The 23,523-nt window shown below is 41.2% G+C and overlaps 2 protein-coding genes across 5 annotated transcripts in view; one reads left to right on the top strand and one right to left on the bottom strand.

Moving 5' to 3' along the window:
* The window catches only part of GABRB3 (gamma-aminobutyric acid type A receptor subunit beta3), a 357,556-nt gene that overhangs the window by 88,828 nt on the left and 245,205 nt on the right, over positions 1–23,523 (top strand). The window lies entirely within an intron of this gene.
* Positions 1–23,523, bottom strand: part of GABRA5 (gamma-aminobutyric acid type A receptor subunit alpha5) — a 176,535-nt gene that overhangs the window by 130,413 nt on the left and 22,599 nt on the right. For all 4 annotated transcript variants that reach the window (XM_083168577.1, XM_083168576.1, XM_083168578.1 and 1 more), the window contains exons 4-5: positions 11,223–11,290; positions 7,353–7,573 (exon numbers count right to left, since the gene is read on the bottom strand). In XM_083168577.1, the coding sequence (XP_083024703.1) occupies positions 7,353–7,573; positions 11,223–11,290 (289 nt within the window). The remainder of the gene's footprint in view (positions 1–7,352; positions 7,574–11,222; positions 11,291–23,523) is intronic.

Genomic DNA, 23,523 nt, shown 5'->3' with positions numbered 1-23,523 from the left:
AAAATAAAGATGCTAGAGATTTTGCATATATTAGCAAATTTAACAACTGTGCTACAAAAATTAAAGATATAGTACGTAGAAACTACAGAGTTTTACATCAAGATAAGATATTATCTGGAATAATCCCTAAAGAACTTACTGTCATATATAAGAAAAATAGAACACTAAAAACCTTACTTGCCCCAAGCCATCTGAAAAAAGAAATTTCGAAAAATGTCAGAGAAGACCATTTAGATTGGCTACCTACTAAACCTAAAGGTTGTCATAAATGTGGGAAAAATAAATGTCTAATGTGTGGACACATATCTGATAGCAACCTTTTGTCGGGAATTTTTCTTTTGGACCCCCCTTATATACCAAAGTCATTCATTAATTGTAATTCCTCTTATATCATTTATTTATTATATTGTAGTTGTAAACTTCCCTATATAGGTAGAACTACCAGTAACATAAGAACAAGGTTCATGGAACACCGTCGAAATATACTAAAAGGTTTCCAAAAACATAGTGTGTCCAGACATTATTATACACACCATAAATCTGATCCCAAGTGCCTGTCAATTGTTGGCCTAGAATTTATAGCTCATACACCCCGTGGTGGTGACAGATATAATATGCTATGTAAAAGGGAGATATATTGGACATTGCGATTCAATTCATTACATCCTGACGGTCTGAACGAGACCATAGAATTGAATACAGCATTATAAATAAATATAATCTGTAATAAAAATACCATCACTATACTTATGTATCTATTCATAATAGAGGACCAAACATTGTATATGTATATGTAAAAATATAAAAATATATACATCATCTGATTTCATATTGCTTCTGATGTTTCCCCTTTCATCCCCCCTTTCCCCTCGCTCCCCCCCCCCCTCCCCGTTTTTTTGACTGTGATTCTGATCGATTTATTCTGATCTATCTGTCGAATAATAACAAATAAATAAATAATGAATATATTCTGTTTTCTGTATATTTAATATTTGAATTATGCTCATCCTATTTCTTTATTGTATGTATAAAAAACTATATATAAGCAATGTCGTTACGAAATGATTGCCATTGTGACACAATTAATTTTAAAATGATTTATACACAGCTTTGGGCAGATGGGTGGATCAGTTAGGTTTGCCTCCATGGCAACCAGCCCTGTGAGCGTCGTCATGACGACGCAGACAGCCTCCGATGGACGTAGCGTGCGACTCGACACAGGCAGGTAGTGGCCGCGTTGCACAGGCGCGCGGCGCCTGACGTGTGTCTGGTTAGGACGCATGCGTCCAGAGAGACTGTCAGAGCTGCGGGCACGTCCGTGTCACGTGACATCACGTGGCAGGACGTTGCCTAGCAGCACACAGGACGCTAGACGGAGGAGACGGACACGTATCCTGCTGTCCATGCCGATACCGGCAATCGGCGGACAGTAGAGACGCTGGACGCACCCACTCCTGACAGCATGATCCCACCATTCACCCCAATGCACGGTAAAATAATCCAGCATCTATATGTAATGCAAGATCAATATATGCATTTTACTTCCGGGTCATGTGACCGGGATACAAACGTTCACAGGATTAATTGTTGTTATAATAACTTCTTTTTTAGGAATAATACAAATTTCAATGTGTAGATTGCCTCCTACCCTGATAGAAATTATAGTATTGCTTAAACAAACACGGTTCTCTTGTTATTTTATTTTTTCATGGTATTACCTCACATGTGAATCAGATAATCAATTAGCAAAACAGGTATTTATACCTGGGACAAACTGTCCCACAACCACATTTGCTCCTGAGGAAGCTGGAAGTTCCAGGGAAACGCGTTGAGCTTAACACTGTTGCTGACTACATCCTGCTACAGAAAAGTGACCAGGGTTCGTCTTTCATCCCTTGAAATCCCCCACCACTACTTGGACATTTCGATTTTTGGGTTACAGCATCATCCCTAATTTCCAAGAAAAAGGAGGACGTTTCATTGGGACACTTGAGCCTTTGAAAATATAAGGCAAACAAGAACCACAGTTGTCACAATCTGTCTGGCGAACAGAAAAAGAACCAGAAAGAAAGAATGGTAATATAACTGTCAGCTTATCACCCTTCCCCCTTTATATCGGGACGATTGGTATTAATACCTCTAAGCAATAAGATCTGCTAATTGATTCACTACGAGATAATTTTAAATATTTTATTATTATTTTCTATATTTGTATAAATGTATGTATATCTTTCATATGCTTTTTATATATAAAAAAATCTTAAAGAGAACCGTGTTATCAATTATTAAAACGGCAAGCGCTGGCACACCTCCATTTTTTCTTATACCTATTTTTTAAATGTTCTGATCAGGGATAAAACCTGATGTATTGATTATGGTGACTAATATGTCTCCATTCTATTACAAAACATATTTGAGGATTTATAATTATAGAGCTTAACATGTACGCATATACAAAATATGTTAAAATATACAAAAGAAGCTGGGGGCATATGCAGTAAAAAGACACCCACTGTATGCTTTTGTGATCAACTACTGCTCCCAAAGATGAAGAATTGGATCTTTTGTGGAACCCTCTTTCATCTGATTTTATGTTGCCAGGGCCAGTGAAGCTGTACCTGAGGACGCAGCCACTAGCTTCTGTGTCCAGAAAATGGGGCACATACACACCCTTTTACTGTCTGTCGCTGCCCCTTCCCTGATCCCTTCCCTTGATCATAGCACATTAGTAATGCTGTGGCTGAGGTGACACTATAAACAGCATTGCAGAGAAGGGTAAAGAATAAATATCCACAGTGATCAGCAAAATATTATGGTGAAAAGCAAAATTATGGGCCCCATAAATCAGCAATCACAATTTATGGATTTCCAGATCCAGGGATTTTTTGGCCAGATAAATGGATTTTACAATCTATCTGACTTTGCCCACACATTACAGATTTATTTCAGTGATCGGCAGATTTTTCCATCTAAAGATTGCATCTTCATATCTGGAAATTGCCCAATCGATTGCTGTTCATAATGTAAATAGATGAAGAAGACGAATTGGGAATGCCCACACATATAAAAAAGATCTGCAGATAATACCAGATTATTAAACATGTTTAAAAACCTGATTAAGCAATCGATTGGCGATTTTGATTGGGATTGCCAAAAGGGGGAGCCCACACATCTAAAATTAATTGTGGCAATCATCTCCATATCTGAAAATTGTCACAATTAATTGCTGATGTATGGGGCCCTTTACTTAACTTCGTCATTTTAGAATTCTGAGTATATCCAAAACAAGTCTGAAGTATTGTATATTAATAGAGCTCTAAAGGTGCCCATACACGGTGCGGTTGCACCGTGCGATGCGATGCTGCACATACTTTTTGTACTGCCTTCTGATCGCATTGCATGCAAAACGCATGTGATGCGATGCAATCTAGCCCATAACGCATGCGATATTTGCACCCTGTAAGGTGAATAAATAAATAAAAAATAAAGTTAAGGTGCCCATACACGGTGCAATTTGCGTGTGCTTATGCAGTGCATACTCCCTCGCCCATCTGATCGCACAGTTCAAAAATATTGCGCTGCACATACTTTTTTAAACTAGCTCCGATCGCATTAAAATGCATGCAATGATCGCACCGTGTATGGGCACCTTTATGTATATAGTGTACAAGAAAATAAACAATGTAAATGATGAGGGATTAGGTAAGTTACTGTACTTCGTACATTTAGCTACGTTTAAATGTATAAACAGCAGCGTAACAGTATGTGGGGATTGTGATATGAACAGGAACAATTTTGGTTTTATTTTTATTTACTCCAAACAGCTTTCAAATCTGAACTTTCCCTAAGGGACCTTGATATGTTAAAAAGGATTGAGATAAGGAACTATTAGTTACAGCCTAATCGATGCTGTACTAGATCTAATAGTAAGAAACACACAGTAGCAGTAACAAATAAATCATCATGGATCAATATCAGTATTGCCTTGAAGTCCGAAATGATTAGGCTTCCCACACAACTGCTTCAGTCAGCTTTCTTTTGCTAGCGATTTCAATTGGTGATGTCACAAGGATTTCTCTTTAAATTGTTGAAGTTCTTCCAATTATACATAGATGATTTGTGTTCTTGTGACTGAATGGTACAGTGAGAACTAGTCCATACAAATTATATGGGTGTGGATTATCAGATAGACGGTGTCTCAAGAGACAGTCAATAGGTTGACACCAAAAAAGTTGACTGGCCAAAAGGTCAACAGGGAAAAAAAGTTTAACAGGGTCAAAATAAAAAAGGTAGACACATGTTGACATGGACCCCCATTAGTGTAGCACATACCTCATGAAGGTGGGGCAGCCATATGGGATGTGCAGGGTTCATGGCACAGCCAGGTGGGAGGTGTTAGGGGTGTGCCACCACAACCCCATCATTGTACCCCCTACTATACAAATTCACAAATCGTGACATTGTAAAGCATCATCAAGCCACCTTGACCACACATACTTTACTTGGAAAGTAGGCCTCAGTGAGTGGTAATAAGGGGCTTACAGGAGACTTGCCTGCTCTTATATGATATCAGGTGAGCACCCAATATTCAGGAGTCTCCTAGACACACTAGGAGAGTACAGATGTAGCCACACTCATGGTTGGTTCCTGATTCGGCCGCTCATTTGCTGTGCCAAATTTGCACCCACTGTGCGCAATCACCATGGTGTGATAAAACCACTCAATGCATTTCTATGAGCCTGAGCGAGTAAATTAAACGCATGTGCATGGCAACGGTATAGCTCCAATCACCACAGGAATAGAACGTGGCATTTGGCTTTATCCCATTGCCATTTGACAGACTTTTAACTAGTATGTTTATAATGCACACTGTTTAATGATAAAATGTATCATGCAAATAGTAGCGTAACCACTGTGCGGGCCTTTGGAGCCCATTTTGCCTGCTGTGCCCACTCATGCACACAAGGTGAGCCAGTCTGGTCAGAGACAGGGAGGAGGGCCCAGATGGCAGAGGTGTTAACATGGTGCCAGGCCATCAGCTGATAACAGTTGGCACACCAGCAGGCAGATATAGAAAAGGCAGTGATGCAGGTTGTGAGGCAATCAGAGCCTACAGACTGGCAGCCAGTCCACTGTGGCAAATCCAATTTGCTGCCAATCCAGCACTAGAATCAAATTGCGCTGGCACTGTCTATCCATGGCTGCTGCGTCTGCCAGTGCTCCAACTGCAATAAGCTAGCAGTCTGGCACCAAATTCACACCTGCTGATGGCACACAGGACAAGGTGAGAGGCTGCTGGAAGGACATGGGTAGGTGAGTTGTGTGTGGGGGGGATAATGTGTAACTGGCGTTACTAAATGGCATAGTGTGTATAAGGGGTACTACTGTGTGAATGGGACCTATGTGGGGGCAAATAGGTGTTTTTTCTTTACTTGGAGGGGGGGGGGGTAGTCTCTCTTTGATGCACTTGCAAAAGAAGCATGGGACCTTTTAGTTATTGACCGTACATGTTGATTAATATATATATATGGTCACTGAAACATAACTGAATATGAATTTGCATGAGTCATTGAATTTGACATTTGCTTAGACTGTATACAATTCTCTTTAATTTAGTCTGTTCCAATTTCCACTTCAGCCAGCCCCATATCCTGTGTAATTTCATCCAGATTTTATGGCTTGTGTAGCCCTGATGAAGGTCAAACCTCGGAAAAACCTAATCCTGGTCAAAGTGCCCCACCATGTTAAATTTGGTGATGCTCTGACCATAAATAAAGGATAAACAGACACATTTTATTGCATATTATATAAACTTTTTTTGCAGAGATATACCTAGTGCTAACCATGTGTAGTACTAGGTATATCCATGTGTAGTTTTGTACATTGTGATGCGACTATAAAAGGGTCAAGTGTGACCTGCAAAAGTGCAAGAGCTGTGGTGCAAAGGCTCTTTTGTGTTACTTGCCAGTTGATTTTAGTTTGATTTTGTGAAAGGTCTGATTTTTACAAAGTCGGGCAATGTAATAGTGTATGAGTTTACTTACGAGCTGCCGATAAAAAGTCGGATACAGATGTTTTCACCATGTTCAATATACAACTCAGCCAATGTAATGGGAGCCGAGTTAGAAAGTTGGACACAAAACAGCTATATTAAGTCAGATATAATTAGAGCTGGTTGTTAAGGTGAGTTGTTGTTCAGCAATGTTTAAATTCACTTTTTTTTACTTAAGTAAAACAAAAATCGCAGCACATTTGTAACAAATAAACTTGTAAATATTATTTCTAAGCTCAAAAATTTTAAATATACTTTAATCTATAAAAAAGCTCCAGTACTCTACATGTAGACAACTAGATGTACAAGCAGCTTCTGCACTGTGTTCCAAAGCCTTTAGCTCTCCTGTCAGCATGCACAATCTTCCTGAATATAACTGGGAACCTGGTGTCACAAAGGAGGAGGGACCCACTTGCTGACACAAGATAAGATGCAAGGCGGATTGCCGATTCACACGGGGCCTCCTTGGGTGGTAATATCTTTTGCTTTATCCTTTATTGGTATTGTTTATGTGCCCGTTAATAGCATCATAGAATGTGCAAAAAACATTAATTGAAGGTAGGGGCTATGTATACAGCCCAAAAAAAATGTGGATATTTTGATTTATCTGCTGACGCAATGAAGAATTGGGCAACCTTAAGCTATTTTACTTGAAGCTCATTATAGTTCCCTGACAAGCAAATCATGTTTCAAATTTGGGCACAGGCCGATGCAGAGTTAGAAGCAAAGCAACGAAAATGCTAAATTTTAAAAAAGTCTTTGCTAATGGACAAACCAGATTGTAATATGGAAATGCATTTATTTGTTATGTGTGCAGGGAAAATGCTGGCTGCTTATCATTGTAGCCCACAGATACTGGGTGGATTTTAGGTTTAAATTCAGAATTGGGCAAAAAGATGCCCTCCTCAAACCTAAATGTGTCTGCTCATTTGGAACTTGGTCCTCACAATCTAACATGGTTTTTTCAAGGTTCACATTTTCTACTATTATTTGCTTTGCTCCAACTCTGCGTCAGCACCATAATCAGACACAGTATGATGGATCTCCCACAGTCAGTATAACAAATAATTATCCGCATTATTGTATGTCCAAAACCACCTATTGTCTTCAGTAAATAATTGTTCTATAATTTACCCAATCTGGTTACAACATTCTATGCATCATCTCATAAAACAATTCACCAACATAGATGCATTACATTACAGAACGTGAAGAGGGAGCAACGTTCTGACACAATTCTAGGCATTTATAAATCACAACATTCAGCAGATCTCAGATAATAAAGAAAATTATATCTTACCTCATTGTATAAAGTAAGGTGCCATCATCCTCAAGGCGTAGTAGTTTGTTGGGTGTTGTTATGTTGTGAGCAATTGATTTTTTGCCATTGTGGAAAAAAGTATCAGGTGTCCAGATTTTACTGGCCAGTAAGTTATTAAGTGGAAGACGTTGCATAGGTCCTTGAAAACTTAGTCGTTCATCTTTCCAACTTTGACGGAAAAATACGTCAATAGTATATTCCTGAAAAATATTGCACGTAATTAAACATTTCATATTGCAGAGTAACTAAGCATGCAGAGTCGCCTAGCCATGTATTGAAGGATCCCTCTCTAGAATAAAATACAAAGTAGACTGTAGCAGATATTGGCGATACCATCTTAATAAGTATAGGAAATAGAGGTTACAGTACGTATCCCTTATCCAAATATTTGTTATCCAAATTATTCTGAAAACCATTGTTTCCAGAATTTACTTACTTTAAAAATCTACTGTGGACTATCTAACTGGCACTACTAAGGATATGATATGTAACTGGCACTACTGAGGATATGATATGTAACTGGCACTACTGAGAATATGATATTTAACTGGCATTACTGGGGACATCTGTAACTGGCACTACTGGGGACATTATACTGTATGTAACTAGCACTAAATATGTGCAAGAAAAGAATTGCTTGCCATTCAACTTCAATGCCTGATATTGTGCACAAACTTTGTTTTATGTTTTAAAACCTTGTTTCAAGTGCAAATAAAATATATTTGTGTGTATTTCATGTGTTTGATGTGTTTATACAACATAAATGCAAGATATCTCAAGATACCTCATTAAAATATAAAAATATTCCGAAATACAGAATAATCTATTATCCATTCAGCATTTCATAATCTATTAATCATTCAGCATTGGTGAAACCGAGATCACCTCCACCGATCAAACGTGCTGCCTCAGTGTCATCATTGACTCCTCCATCTCTTTCACCCCCCACATTGGTGCTCTCTCACAGTCTTGCTGCTTTCACCTCCTCAACATCTCGCGCATCAGACCATTCCTCTCCACTGACGCAACCAAAATTCTCATTCACTCTCTTGGCATCTCCCGCCTTGACTAATGCAACATCGGTCTCTACTGGCTACCTTTCACATGCCTCGCCCCTCTCCAAACGATTCTTAACGCTGCTGTTAGGCTCATCTTCCTCTCCCGCCGCTCTACCTCCGCCTCCCCCCTCTGTCTATCTCTTCACTGGCTCCCCATTCCTTTCCGAATTCTCTTTAAACTCCTCACCACCACCTACAAAGCTCTCCTCCTCCACCGCTCCTTATCTCTCTTCACTGATCTCTATCCACACTCCCTCCCATCCTCTTCACTCTGCCGCTGACCGCCGCCTGCCTCTCATCTAATCACCTCCTCCCACTCCTGTGTCCAAGACTTCTCTCGCGATGCCCCCCTGCTCTGGAACAGCCTCCCACCACCCAACAGGCTTTCTGATTCCCTTACCTCCTTTAAGCGCTCCCTCAAAACCCACTTCATCCGACTAGCCTATGCCTCCTCCTCCTAACCTCTTTCGCTCCTCCTATCCTGCCTACCCTACCCCTCCATCCATTCCCATCCATTCCTACTTATCCTATTGTTTTTCATTCGTCCACCCACCTCCTTTTAGTCTGTTAACTCTTATGAGTAGGGCCCTCCTTCCTCACATACTGTACTCACCCTACCTCTTAACCTCACCAGTGCTCGTGCCATGTTCTTCCCTTCCTCTACTTCATCTTCAGTCTCCTCGACAATTTCGACACCTACTTCAGAACTGATGCTGATTTTAGTTCTACCAACTGTGGGGGAAATTTACTAAAGGAAATTTGTAAAAAATAGGTGTATTTGTATCCAGAAATACACTTATTTTTGACATTTACTATCCCGAAAATACGGCAATTCGTATTCGTATTGATAGCACATCAATACGAATACGAATTGCCGTATTTTCGGGATAGTAAATGTCAAAAATAAGTGTATTTCTGGATACAAATACACCTATTTTTTTACAAATTTCCATTAGTAAATTTCCCCCTGTATGTTACCTTGTAATTTGTTTTTTGTTTGCTATGTATGGTGCTGCGGACACTTTGTGGCACCTTATAAATAAACAAACTACTACTACTATCCAAAATGCTCCTGGTCCTGAGCATTTTGGATAAGGGATACTCATCCTGTACTAAATAAATGCAGTTTGGGCGGATTTGGAGAAATTTCCACAAAATTTCCACAAAAACCTTCAAAACATATTTAGTATTTAGTGTAGTGACACATTTATTTACATATCTACTGTAGGATTGAATCATAGGTCTTGCTGATAAATGTTCATTCAATTGCCTACCATCTATGGTTATATTTAATACATTATTAATTGAAAACAGTTCTTTAACAGCTTTATTCATAATCTTTGTTATTTAGCTTCTTGTATTCTTAGTAAAAAGGTAACTTAGTAACTCTAGAATGATATACAGTATCAGTCTATAAAACTATACAAGTTCTGAGATCCCAGAGCTGGGTCTATATTATAGGATGGATGGAGGAAAACAAGAGGCGCTCTTAATAAACTTAATGATGTTTAGCAATCCCTACTGTAGTTAAAACTTAAAGTTTTACTTTAAACAGAAGTTCATCAACAATATCCTTTATATGACCTTTAAAAATATAGACAAAAGTGGATAGAAGTGATTCAAGCAGGACATTACCCTTAAGTTTAATGGGAGCTTAGGGAGGCAGAGGTGGAAAAGGACTTAAGTAAATGCTAAAAATAGAATATGATGGGAATAAAAAAATGGAAAATTCGGTACTTGTTTCCTAGCACGGCGCACATGATATTCAGTCGTATGGCATTGTATTCAATTTAAAATTGTATACCATTGTATATGGCATACAATGGCATACAATGCAATGCGATGCGATTTTAAATTGTATAAGCACCCTAATGGGTTTTTTCAATGTTAAATGGTCCCCCTATACAATTTTAATTGTATAAGCAGCTTAATAGGTGCTTACAATGTTAAATGCACCCCCACACCACCGCCACTTTTCCAACAACTTCCAGTTAATACCTCCAAATAATCACATCCAGTCAATCACTTCTCTATAAAATCCTCATTGCAGGCAAGATCACAGCAACACCTTAAGCATGCACTTTGCAAATGCAGCTCATGCACATGCAGGCACACCTTCAGATGTCATGGAATTCATGCCTTGACAGGAGAGAAATGTTTTGGTAGCGTGATGAGGACTTACACTCTTTTAGGCAGTGCAGTGCCAAACTTTAAACAATGTCAACATTACATTAGTGGTGGCATGTTGACAGAGACACCTGGTTTGTTGATCGAGAGACTGAAGCTGTGTACAGGTGGTGCAATTTTGGCTATACATTTTTGACTATAGTCAAAACTAATAGCAAGTTAGTCAAAATCGCATTGTGTTTGGTCTATGTTATTTCAATGTGCGGCCCCACGACATCAAAATTGAAAGTAGAAATCGACTGTGCAGCACAGTCTATTAACACGGTATTGGAACGAGAGCCATGCTGCTCATTGCAATATGCTCCCGCACTGGCACCCGGCCGAATCGGTCCATGTGCGCACACTATAACATTTATGTGTGATTTAGGATACCCATGAATTATTTTGTAACAAAGTCATATATATATATTTTTAAATACAACTTTGGTGTGAAAAAAGTGCCATGGTTTTACTGAAAATGATGCATCTGCTATCTATTCTACGACACATACCATACATTATATTATATGCAGTAGTAGTGCTAGTCACAGCAATAGTTTTATATTTCTGCTATATCATATTGCACTTATAGTAGTACATTACTTTTAAAGCGGCTATAACTTACCATTTCTGTATCTGATACTGGTCCAAAACTTGTAACATAAATGTCTGTTTTTACTTGAGTTATTCTCTCTGAAAGGAAAGAAATGATTACTGTGATGTTGATGATGATGATGTTTATTTACATGAAATCTATCGTAGGAACTTATAGAAGCACACATAATAACAGTAATACTTGTGCAACTCCCATTGTAATCATTTCAACTAAATATACCATACTACAGTATGCCTACAAAATATCGTAATATTGTGTCTTATTATTATTGTTATTTGTATTAGTGGTAGTAGTAATAGTAGTAGTATTATTTAAGTTCATTTTAACAGTACAGAAGCACAGAATGATGTCTATCAGTATTTAGCAGATTAGCATAAAGCCTTATTATTTGATATGGTGAATATAGCAGGTTAGTTACATTCTTTAGCGTTAAATGCAAGTATGGTGCCCAAAGGCAAGCAATGAGTAACCCTAAAGCATCTTATCATTGGCAGTTTTACCTATGGGCTGCAGGGCTGCAGCCCCCCTAGGTAAAATCAGCCATTGTAGTGAAGCCAGATGCAGTCTGTGAGACTGCACTGGATTCACTGTGACTGGCAGTAACTTCCTATTGGAAGGTCGACCTGCCAGTCACCAAGACAGTCCCATTGGGAGATGTTCACTCCCTCCGGAACACCTCTCTATGGGCTGCCGAGCGGTATGAGTCACCACTGGATCTAATGCTTTATTTCAAATGAAGAAGATTGAAGTACTGTATATCGGAAAAATAATCAGTGGAATAGCCATGAAATAAAAGGCATGAACATAAAGTATTTATGAACTGAAACTAATGTTTTATATGCCATTAACAGCTACCATGTCACCAAACACTTTGTAAAATAAAGTCACATATAAGGACCATAATACTATAACTATGTGCTGCAAAGAGGCCATGAAGTAAAATTCTTGCCCTTTTACCTCTGGATGTCAGAGATGTTATGTGCCTTAAATGGAATATTCATGTCACTAACAACCGTACATCATACTATAAATGGGATTCAAAAACAAATTGATGCAAAAAAGTAACACAGAAAGTAATCTCTTTTAGGAGGAAACACTTTTACCCCTTTTCTCCTAAAATACTAGGTCTGTCCAGGGCCGTTTCTAGACAATTTAGCTCCCAGGGCGAAGGAAAAAAAATGTGCCCCCCCTCCCCCCAACCAAATACATAACAAGGTACTGCGGAAATTGCGCGCGACGAAATAGGGGGTGTGGCTTAATTTAAACAGGGTGTGGCTTAATATAAGGGCGTGGTATAGCAGGAAAACAATTACCTTACATCACACATTTGCATCCTGCATGACCAGGCATTGGTTACCGCAGGAATTGTCATTGTCCTCCCGCACTTAAGTTGGCCAGCTGAAGGCCACACAGGACTTAGTACACCTCACAGATCAAGGCCAAACAATGACAGGCTACTTAAATCATTATACACTATTTATCCGTGATGACAATTACACATTACGCCGCACACCGTGATGACAATTACACATTATGTCACACACCGTGATGACTTTTACACATTTGGGGAAATTTACTAAAGGAAATTTGTAAAAAATAGGTGTATTTGTATCCAGCAATACACTTATTTTTGACATTTAGGGGGAAATTTACTAAAGGAAATTTGTAAAAAATAGGTGTATTTGTATCCAGAAATACACTTATTTTTGACATTTACTATCCCAAAAATACGGCAATTCGTATTAGTATTGATAGCACATCAATACGAATACGAATTGCCGTATTTTCGGGATAGTAAATGTAAAAAATAAGTGTATTTCTGGATACAAATACACCTATTTTTTTTACAAATTTCCTTTAGTAAATTTCCCCCATTATGTCGCACACACCGTGATGACAATTACACATTATGTCGCACACCGTGATGCCCATTAGACCCCACACCGTAATGGCCATTACAAATTATGCCCCACGTGCCGCTGACGCACAACTGATGCCGTTTACTAATATGCCCCCACAGTGCCAGATATGCCCCCACAGCGCCACACATATATGCCCCCACAGTGACAGCTATGCCCCCACAGTGCCACACATATGCCACTAGTGCCAAATATGCCCCCACAGTGCCAGATATGTCCCACAGCACCACAAATATATACCCCCACAGTGCCACACATATGCCCCCACAGCGCCACATATGCCCCCACAGCGCCACATATGCCCCCACAGCGCCACATATGCCCCCACAGTGCCACATATGCCCCCACAGTGCCACACTTATACCCCCACAGTGCCAAACATATGCCCCCACAGTGCCAAACATATGCCCCCACAGTGCCACAGATATATGCCCCCACAGTGCCAAATATGTCCCCACAGTGCCACAGATGTAAACCCCCACAGTGCCAAATATGCCCCCACAGTGCCATAGATCTATGCCCCCACAGTGCCAAACTCACTGTGTCTGTGTCTCCCCCTGTGCCATTGCCTCTGCCTCTTCTGCTGCTTCCTTGGGGAGTGCTTCTGCAGCGCTGCTTCCTTGGGGAGGGGAGCGGAGCGCATTGCGCTTCTTTCCTTCCCCTTCACTGTGTAGTGTGTATGTCCTGAGCCGTCGCCCATCAGCCATTCATACCCCGCGGGCTGGCTCCTTATTGGCTGCCAGCCCGCGAGCTCTGATAGGCTGACAGCCCAGTGACACACTGAGCGAGGGGAAAGGAGAGACACGCGATGCGTTCCCCTCCCCTCCCTCTGCTTGTTGTGTGTGGACGCCGGGGAGGAGGCTGCGGCGGCCGTGGCGTTGGGGGAGCTGCAGGGCACTCCGGGCGTCAAACAGATGCGGACAAGCCGTGTGGCGCCCCGGGCTGCTGCACGGCTTGTCCGCCTCTAGAAACGGCCCTGGGTCTGTCCCATGATTTTTTTACACGGGTGTTTACCAGTTTGTATCTGGCTTAGACCCGTTGCATCTGCACAATCGTCTCAGGTTTTTCAAGGTTGTCCGTTTCCAATGAACCCTGGGAAAACCCAGCAAAACCTGTGAATGTCATTAAAAAAAATGGTCAGCAGTCAGCACTCTGGTAGGAGCAATTGGCGGCTTTTGTATTTACATGCGTAAGAGATGTTTCTGCTACAATGTGATGCTGCTATCACATTGCCTAAATGTTTCAGACCCGGTATTTCAAAACAGTATTTAAAGCAGGTCTGAGCCACTAAACCCCTTTCACATTGCAAGTGCAAACCGTTTTAAATACCATGTAATACCATTCACACATTCAACCCGTTTAACCCCCAAGGAACACGTTTCAAGCCATAGAAATTGAGCCGTTCACGCTGCCAAAAAAATGGCTCTAAAACGGGTAGAGCACTACTTTTTAACAGTTTAACAAATACCGGTATTTGTTAAACAGTTAAAGCACCCTGTAGCTTTCACACTGCAGCTCTACCCATTTTAAAAGGCTAAAAAAACATCAATTTACCGTTTAAGAGTTGCAGTGTGAAAGGGGTATTAGTGTGTTTTACCCATTGAAAGCTCTGCTCTTCACATGGGAAAAAATCCCAGGTCACTAGACCTGGGATTTTTTCCTTATAGCCGTTTTCACTGAGCCGATTCCCAGGTGAACCCACCAATTAACCAGGTTTTTTTGGCAGTGGAAAAGGGGTATTATTTATAACATGAAAGATAAAACATGATATATACCTAATAAAATATACTGAACTATACTGTAAATTAACTTTTATTAGTTATTAATAAAAAATATATTGGAGCAGTATATAATATAGCAGGGAATCCAGATGATAGGTTGACAGTGTTTGGCATGTTTTTTAGGATTTTGTTTCTGGATTTTTCTGGACTCTGACTGGGAATGGTAGTAAAGTGGGCTGAGTGCAGTGGTAGTTGAGCATCTGGCCCAAACCTTGGCGTGCAAAGCAAGCAATGTAAGGGCACATGATAAACTATTTGGAAGTCCATGTGCTCAGGTGTCAACATTGACACAAAAAAAGACATGAAAGCCCATGTCAACATTTTCATGTGTTGATCTTTTGTCAAGGTCAATTTATACATGACGACCATCTGTCATTGTCAGCTCAATGCATGTCAATCTTTTGTCAATGTTGACCTAATATATGTCTATCTTTTGTTGTCGACCTAGACACTGTTGTCCACACCACTGTTGCAGTGGTTCACAAAATGTTTTGAATTGAGGAACCTTACAGTATCAGCATTAATTTCACATCTAAAATAGGATTAAAAGAATAATATATATATATATATATAAGTAGCGAAGAAATGCGGCACTCAAAGGGTCTTTATAAAGTCACTTGATTGTATTCAGCAAGATAATCAAAGGTTACATACAGTGCATGGGGTAGACCCCGACGTTTCAATGCCTGTTATGGCATTTTCCTCAAGGGCCCATGTAACTGTGAAACAATGCAAAAATGTTTTTGCATTGTTTCACAGTTACATGGGCCCTTGAGGAAAATGCCATAACAGGCATTGAAACGTCGGGGTCTACCCCATGCACTGTATGTAACCTTTGATTATCTTGCTGAATACAATCAAGTGACTTTATAAAGACCCTTTGAGTGCCGCATTTCTTCGCTACTTGTATCTACCCCTTTGGAGGCACCTGGGCACTTATCTGCATAAAGCGAGTGCCAGCTCAAACTACTATCTTATATATATATATATATATATATATATATATATATATATATATTCTGGAATAAATATGAAAATAAGTAAATTGTGCCTACCCGTCGGTTGTGCTTCTGATTACCCAAGCCTCCAACCCCCAGCTGTCGCTCTTGCTCGCATTGGTAAGTGTTTATGCTTTTACCAGTGCCAGCACCCGACCTGGTCCTGCCACAAACGAGGTCCTTGGGTACACACATCGTTTAATATGAACTCAGTTTAAGAATTAGATACTTATGCAATTCATATAAACAATTATTTGCAGTTAATATATAAATAAATGTGAAATATTGCTGCAACTCAATGTGCTCTCTTGGCCCATTAGTGTGAGAGAGTCACAATGTTTACGGTCTGGAAAAGGATAAATGCAGTACCTATAGGTGACAATGAGTGCTTCATATAGGATCTACTGTAAATATCCTGTCACTGATCTTTCAACACACATACAGCATACTGTATAACAGTTACATAGTAACTATTCTTATTCACATATGGATGCAATAAATACATTTCTAACGGATTTAAATTTCATGTGTCCAGTGATAACAGGATATATAAATTATACTGTATCGGAATCACTCATTTGTCATCTACATATTTATACTTTACCCGGACTGCAATCATTGCCACTAAAAATGTGTGTGCTGAATTGTGGAGCGTTTCATTCAATAGACATGAATATGCATGAGCTATCCATTGATGTTAGCTGGAAGTCTATAATCTCGAAAGGCTACTTCAGATTCACTATTACATAATTGATACAAATTAATATACTGTACATACTGTTTTATTTATATTGAATTCTGAGTATTCATTATAACATGAATGCAATTACTGTATGATTCACTCAGAGTCACCTTTAACAGTGGTGGGGAAGATGCTCGGCTAGCAAATAACCACAAGCCACTTTTCATGGAATAGAATGATGGGCAGGTAATGATTTCATTAACAGCCTATTGTGTTCTTTTGTTGAGTGGCATCAATACTGTAGCTCTAAGCCCCTGAGAAGGTTACAAAAGGGCATAATTCTCAAAGAAAGTGTCCCAAATATATTGCCTGCTCAACAACAATGATTAGATAACAGTAGAATTTCTGTCCTCTTACAGCTGCGGTGGGAGTATTGCCCAGTAAACATCCTTAGCCTAATTGCCTGAACAGAGCAATGGCAAGAGTGGCACTTATGCTGTTGCTGTATAATAGCCAATTACAGGTTGTTAAATTATGCTAGAGCACGCAGCAATAATATGCCCGTTCATTAACAACCTGGTTCTGTGAGGGCATCATCAAAGCCCCAATCAGTATCTATTATAAATCTTCAAATATTGTGTTACTGAAATGGTTTTACTTTCTTTAAAAAAATGTTTGCTACTTGTTCAGTTTCATGGCGGCGGCTTACGCTACGTTTGAAGCTACGCTATTAGCGTAGCCCAACGGCTGCCTTACTTGTGTAGTTTCACGGCGGCAGCCTAAGATACATTATCAGCGTAGGCTGCCGCCGTGAAACTACACTACCGTACTGTTGCCGGGAACTGCATCTCTGTCCCCAGCATCCTTGGCAAGCCTACTCAGCGCCTCTCTCACACCGCTGGCACCAGCATGATCCCCACTCTTTGGCGGAGAGGGGATCATGTTGGCGCCGGCGGAGAGGCGCTCCATCTGTTTGACACGCAGGATCGTCTCAGACGCTCCAGCATTGACACGCTCTTGTGTCTGAGTGGCTATTACGGCAGGGTACAGCAACCTTGCCTACAGGGTTAGGGGTTCTGTAGCAACTTTTCAAACCCCCACTATCCATGGCAGCCCAAAGCGTGGCGAGTGGACGCGGATTACATGCAAGGTAATCCGTGTCCCCTCACAGGGCTCGCTGCGCTCGCCACACTATATAAAATCCACTTCACGCCATCATGGATAGTAGGGATATGAAAAGGTCGGGAGCTCGCTGCACTCGCCATGCTTCGGGCTGCTGTGGATGGTGGGTTTCAAAAGGCGCTACAGAACCCCTAACCCTGTAGGCTGTCCCGGCCGTAATAGCTACTCAGACGCATGAGCGTCTCATTGCTGGAGCGTCTGAGATGCTCCCGCGTGTCAAACAGATGGAGCGCCTCTCCCCCGGCACCAGCATGATCCCCGCTCCGCCGAAGAGACAGGGACGCTTAAGTGGCGGAGGGAACACTACTCTACTTCTGACTGACTACCCTAACAATGCTGGTCGTGGGAACACTACGCTGATTCTGACAGGAAAGCTATGCTGACGGCGTAAGCTGCCGCCGTGAAACTAAACAAGTGCCACATTTTTTTTTTATGTTTTATATATCCCAAAAAGTTATCAAGAAAAAGCCTGTCCCGATTTGCTACAATAATCACTACTTTTCTTGTGTCCTCTTTTTTTCTAATACACTTAAAATACAGTATATGAGCATGATCTGCTGGGAGAGGTTTCAAATATAATGTGTGAGTATGTGTGTATACAGTATGCATATTTATGCATATGTTTTTATAGAGAAAGAGAGAGTTGTGTTGCAGTCCGCACTCTTGATGTATAGTTGTAGCTATCTTTTGCCAGGTGCCTTCCAATGGCAAGCATACAGGATAGAAAAAGAAAATAAGCACTCTTGGGCTTTTCAGTCAGACCTTCACAGGTAAAGGCCCATAAATGCCGGGGGATTTTGAGCTGAAAGTCCCTCTAACTTGGTGTTTTGAGCAGCTTTCAGCTCAAAGCCAACCAGTGTGTATGGCCTGGCGGTGAGCGGTGATGCGCACTCCCGCATCATAACCGGGAAAGCCATTCATCTGCTGGTATTACCAGCAGATGAGCGGCTTTGTGGACGGCTTTCCATATCGCTGCCCTTTAGAAAGCCATTTGACCCCTCCCCCGCTGACAGTGCCAGGCGGGGGGACCACTCTTTGTGTGTGCACTGAGCGTCTTTCCCCTAAGCGATGACAGCGATCATATACGCTAAGCAAACAGCTTACTTGACATAACCCCATGTCGACCTAGTTCCATGTCGACCTTGACCCATGTCGACCTATACCCATGTTGACCTTTCCCCAATGTCGACCTAATGGTGTCGACCTAATGCTTGTTGACCAACTTGCTGTAGACCAAATGATCCCAACCACATGCAAATCCATACTTTACACTGGAAAATACTTTCTTGTTCTTGGCAACTTCAGTCAAAGGAATTTGCCAGTACTCTTTTGTTAAATTGAGAGTAATCAGGTACTGACTTTTTTCCTAAATGTTTCACTAACTCGTCTACTCCGGTCAAAGGGTAGGAATCAAACTGAGAAACTTTAACCCTTGGAAATCATTACAGAATTTTAAGGCTCTTGAAGGGTTGAGCACTAAGATAATGGGATTACACCGATCACTGGTAGACTCCTCTATGACCCTTAGAGGCATTATATTCTCTACCTCAAGTTTGCTGCTGCCCTTTTTGCCTCAGGCATGCTATATGGCCTCTGTTTTATCACCACCATGGTTGGAGTAATAATATTATGTTGTATAATTTGAGCTTTTCACAAGATGGCCAAGAACACATCCTGGTATTGTGCTACTAAGTCTATGACTTCATGTTTCTGGCTGGGATTCCAAGTGACTTCCATAGGCACCTGACAATCTTAGTTTTATCATGGCCACTAAAGAATGTTTACTGGTATCTCTTTTCTGAAGGTTTTAATTAATACACATGATAGATTTGGGTTTCCTTCCATCTACCCTTTTGATGCACATGTAACAGGTTCTCATACCAATACCTTATTTCCTGGTTTGAATGACCATCATAACTACCTTTTTGCTGATGCTGCTGAGTCCTGTTCATGTGCTCATTCAGGAAGGGTTCAATTTGCTTTAAACGTCATATAGTTGAGCCACAAACTGAGTAATACATTCTTGGGATGCCTCCTGCTCCCACCCTTCTTTTACCAGATTTAAAATTCCTCTGGGTTGTCTGACATTTAGAAGTTCAAAGGGGCTGAACCCCATAGTGGCTCTGGATACCTCTTGAACTGTAGATATGGTAGAAGTAGGTACTAATCACACTTTTCCAGAGACACTGCTTTTTTTTATAATTTTTTAACAGTTCAGTTAAAACGTACCACCAGGCTATCTGTCTGAGTATGGTTACCTGTAGTAGTAATACGATTCACCACTAACAGATAAAAAAGGGGAGAACTGTGCTTCAGACTCATTGTCCCCCTGCTGCTCACTGGCTAAAGAAGAATTTACAGTCACCAAAGTTTGGCATCCTACAGATCTTGGTTCCTTGGACCCCTCCACCTCTGTCTGCCTGCTAATGCCATACCAGCCATTTTACTCCTGCAGTAGCAAAACAATCTGGTCTAATTTCAGCAGATAAGAAGGACTGGAGGTTACCACCGCTTCCACTTTTACCTGTCACATTTTTACCGCCACTAATAGATGTTCTCATGGGGCTCCCTATATATCTCTATGTATGAATAGCACCTTTGCAGAGGGTAACACCTGATCAGCCCCAGGAGGAATCAAACTGACTGAGACCTCCCAGCCTTCAATTTGTACCATCAGATGAAACAGGGTGATGCAGGGAAATGCATTGTCTCCTCCGTCCCAAACCATATATGGGGTCCCATCAGAGTCAGGTATATGTGTGACGCGCGTTTCGCCCTGAATACCGAGGCTTGTTCACCCACTTGTGGGTGAACAAGCCTCGGTATTCAGGGCGAAACGCGCGTCACACATATACCTGACTCTGATGGGACCCCATATATGGTTTGGGACGGAGGAGACGATGTAACTGTGTCATCAGAAGGCTAAGTGATTCCTCTTTTGCATGCATGATGAGCATAATGTTTTTTTGAGAATTGGCAACATTGTTCCATAAACAGATTGTACTCATGTCTATGTATTCCAGGACGGCATAATTGAGCTGTTACAATTACAGCCTACATGCAAAATGTTTTTTCTCATATGTATCAATATATGATTGACAGTATGCTTCAGTAGAATTGGCAACATTATTGCTAAATAGTTGGAAACTCCATCCTTGTGTACTTAACTCATATAATCAAAGCCACTAAAAATTAGTATACACACTGGGCGACTTTGTGGATATGATGTGCTATACATATTTAGAAATTACATTGAAGTAGCCACAGAATATATTATTTCTATTGGTAGAACTGGCAGTATGTGTTTGACGGTCTGGTAATATTATCTCTAAATAGATGCAAATTATAATTGTATAGCTTGGGCTTGCATAAACCAAGCCGTCAACACTTAGCATACACACCAGGCGATTTCTTTGTGGCTGTGGTGAAGATTTCATGTTTAGAAGCTGTATTGAAATTCTCATCAATCTGTCTTTTAAGAAAATTCAGTAGACATCATCAGTATAATTTGATTAATCTGTTGGAATTACATTATTGACAAGCATGCACATTATATGCAGATATCACTAGAATATGGAGCCTCTTGTATAGAATATACAGTAACTAGTGAACCAAAAAGGAAAAATACTTGTTTTTGTGACATTGGAGAATATGAACTATATCTAGCAGAATATATCTGTCCTCCTTCCTTTTTCTGAATTTAGGGGACTCTCATTGCTGACAGTCCCAGACGGAGTACCCTTGCACTGGGTCAACTAACAGGGGTGCCACTGGGCTCAGCCAGCAACAGCAGATCCCCATATCTTCTTTCACTTACCCAATAGAGACCCCGCCAATTGGAGGAGAACCTCTCAGATCCGTTCACTGTCCTTTGGACACACGGCTGAGTTTAAAAGGCCCACCAAGGGGAATCGATTGGTGAGCTGTATTTATCTATACTTTACTTTTGATTCTCCGATTACCTACACACATGACTATATGAAATACTCTATTGAAGAGGGTCATGATTACAGGTACCCCCATCAGAGCAAGTAAAAATATGTTAAAACTTCGCCATTAAGTTTTTTTAAATTGCATTAGAAAATTACAAAAAAATCTTTTTACTTCATGATTTGTATCACTTGCACATAAAATTCAGCTGGGAACCAAGAATGTCTCATAGGGTGTATTAACCCGCAATCTAAGTATCATCAAACATCCCAGCTGATACATTGATACATTTTTTGGCACGTGGTCAAGTGTTTAGCTGGCAATATTAGTGCACCCATACTGTATACAGCTGTCAATTAGAAATGTCGTAATACATAAATTAGTAAATTATTTAAAGAGTGCCCCAAAAAGAGAGTCATCTTTTTCCTTCGTTTTTTTGTACTTTATTCAGTTTCCTAAGGGTAAGGTACCACTCAATTACCAGTACCAACTCCTCAAATGTGTTTAGGGCCCATTGTAATTCTACCTCATCTAATACCGGTATAGTATGATCTAGAGCAGGGATAGCCAACTCCAGTCCTTGAGAGCTACCAACAGTTCACGTTTTCCAGCTCACCTCACAGGTACACAGGTGCACTCATTATTGACTTACACATTTTAAAAGATCCACAGGTACTTCACTTGCGATTCTGTGAGGAGAAATGGAAAACATTAACTATTGGTAGCTCTCGAGGACTGGAGTTGGCTAACCCTGACCTAGGGCAACCATTTCCACCACACGCTATGCAGAGTTTTCATCCATCTGCAACCAGGCTTTACTCAGTTGGCTAGCTTTGCAAATTGGGTACTTGTTTCCTAGCACGGCCACAATGATCATAATCGGGGGCATCGTGAGGAAAAATCGGGGGCATCACGGCCATCGCATGCACTAAAAAATCGAGTGCGATGGTACCGACGCGATGCCCGCGATTTCCCATAGGGAACAATGTTAAATGCCTCAATTTACCCGCGATGCCCCCGATTTCCATAGGAAACAATGTTAAATGGCTCAATTTACCCAAATCATCATAGGGAACAATGGTAAATGGGCCAGAAACCCCCCAAAACACCCCTGAACAGTGAAATGTCCCAACCAAAAGTAGTTTACGCCACCCCACGATCAACGCGAACCCGAAGCGTGGCAAGCGCAGCGAGCCCGCGAGGGGCGGCGGTACGCATCCTCCGACCTTTTCATACCCCCACTATCCACGTCGGCGTGGAGTTGAGAATAGAATAGTGTGGCGAGCGCAGCGAGCCACCGAGCCCGAAGCGTGGCGAGCGGACGCGGATACCTGTGAAGCCCGCGAAGGGACGCGTTTACCTGTGAAGGTATCCGCGTCCCCTTGCGGGGCTCCCTGCGCTCGCCACGCTTCGGGCACGGTGGCTCGCTGCGCTCGCCACACTATTCTATTCTCAACTCCACGCCGACGTGGATAGTGGGGGTATGAAAAGGTCGGAGGACGCGTACCGCTGCCCCTCGCGGGCTCGCTGCGCTCGCCACGCTTCGGGTTCGCGTTGATCGTGGGGTGGCGTAAACTACTTTTGGGGGGACATTTCACTGTTCAGGGGTGTTTTAGGGGGTTTCTGGCCCATTTACCATTGTTCCCTATGAGGATTTGGTGAAATTGAGGCATTTAACATTGTTTCCTATGGGAAATCGGGGGCATCGCGAGTAAATTGAGGCATTTAACATTGTTTCCTATGGGAAATCGGGGGGCATCGCGTCTGGACCATTTAAGCCTTTTTTAGCCGCATACGACGCGACCGACGCGATTTTGA

This window comes from Crinia signifera, chromosome 2 (assembly GCF_055691185.1).
Source record: "Crinia signifera chromosome 2, ASM5569118v1, whole genome shotgun sequence".
NCBI classification, from domain to species: Eukaryota; Metazoa; Chordata; class Amphibia; order Anura; family Myobatrachidae; genus Crinia; species Crinia signifera.
The sequence above is the reverse complement of the archived record's forward strand: the minus strand, read 5'-3'. Positions and strand labels throughout refer to the sequence as shown.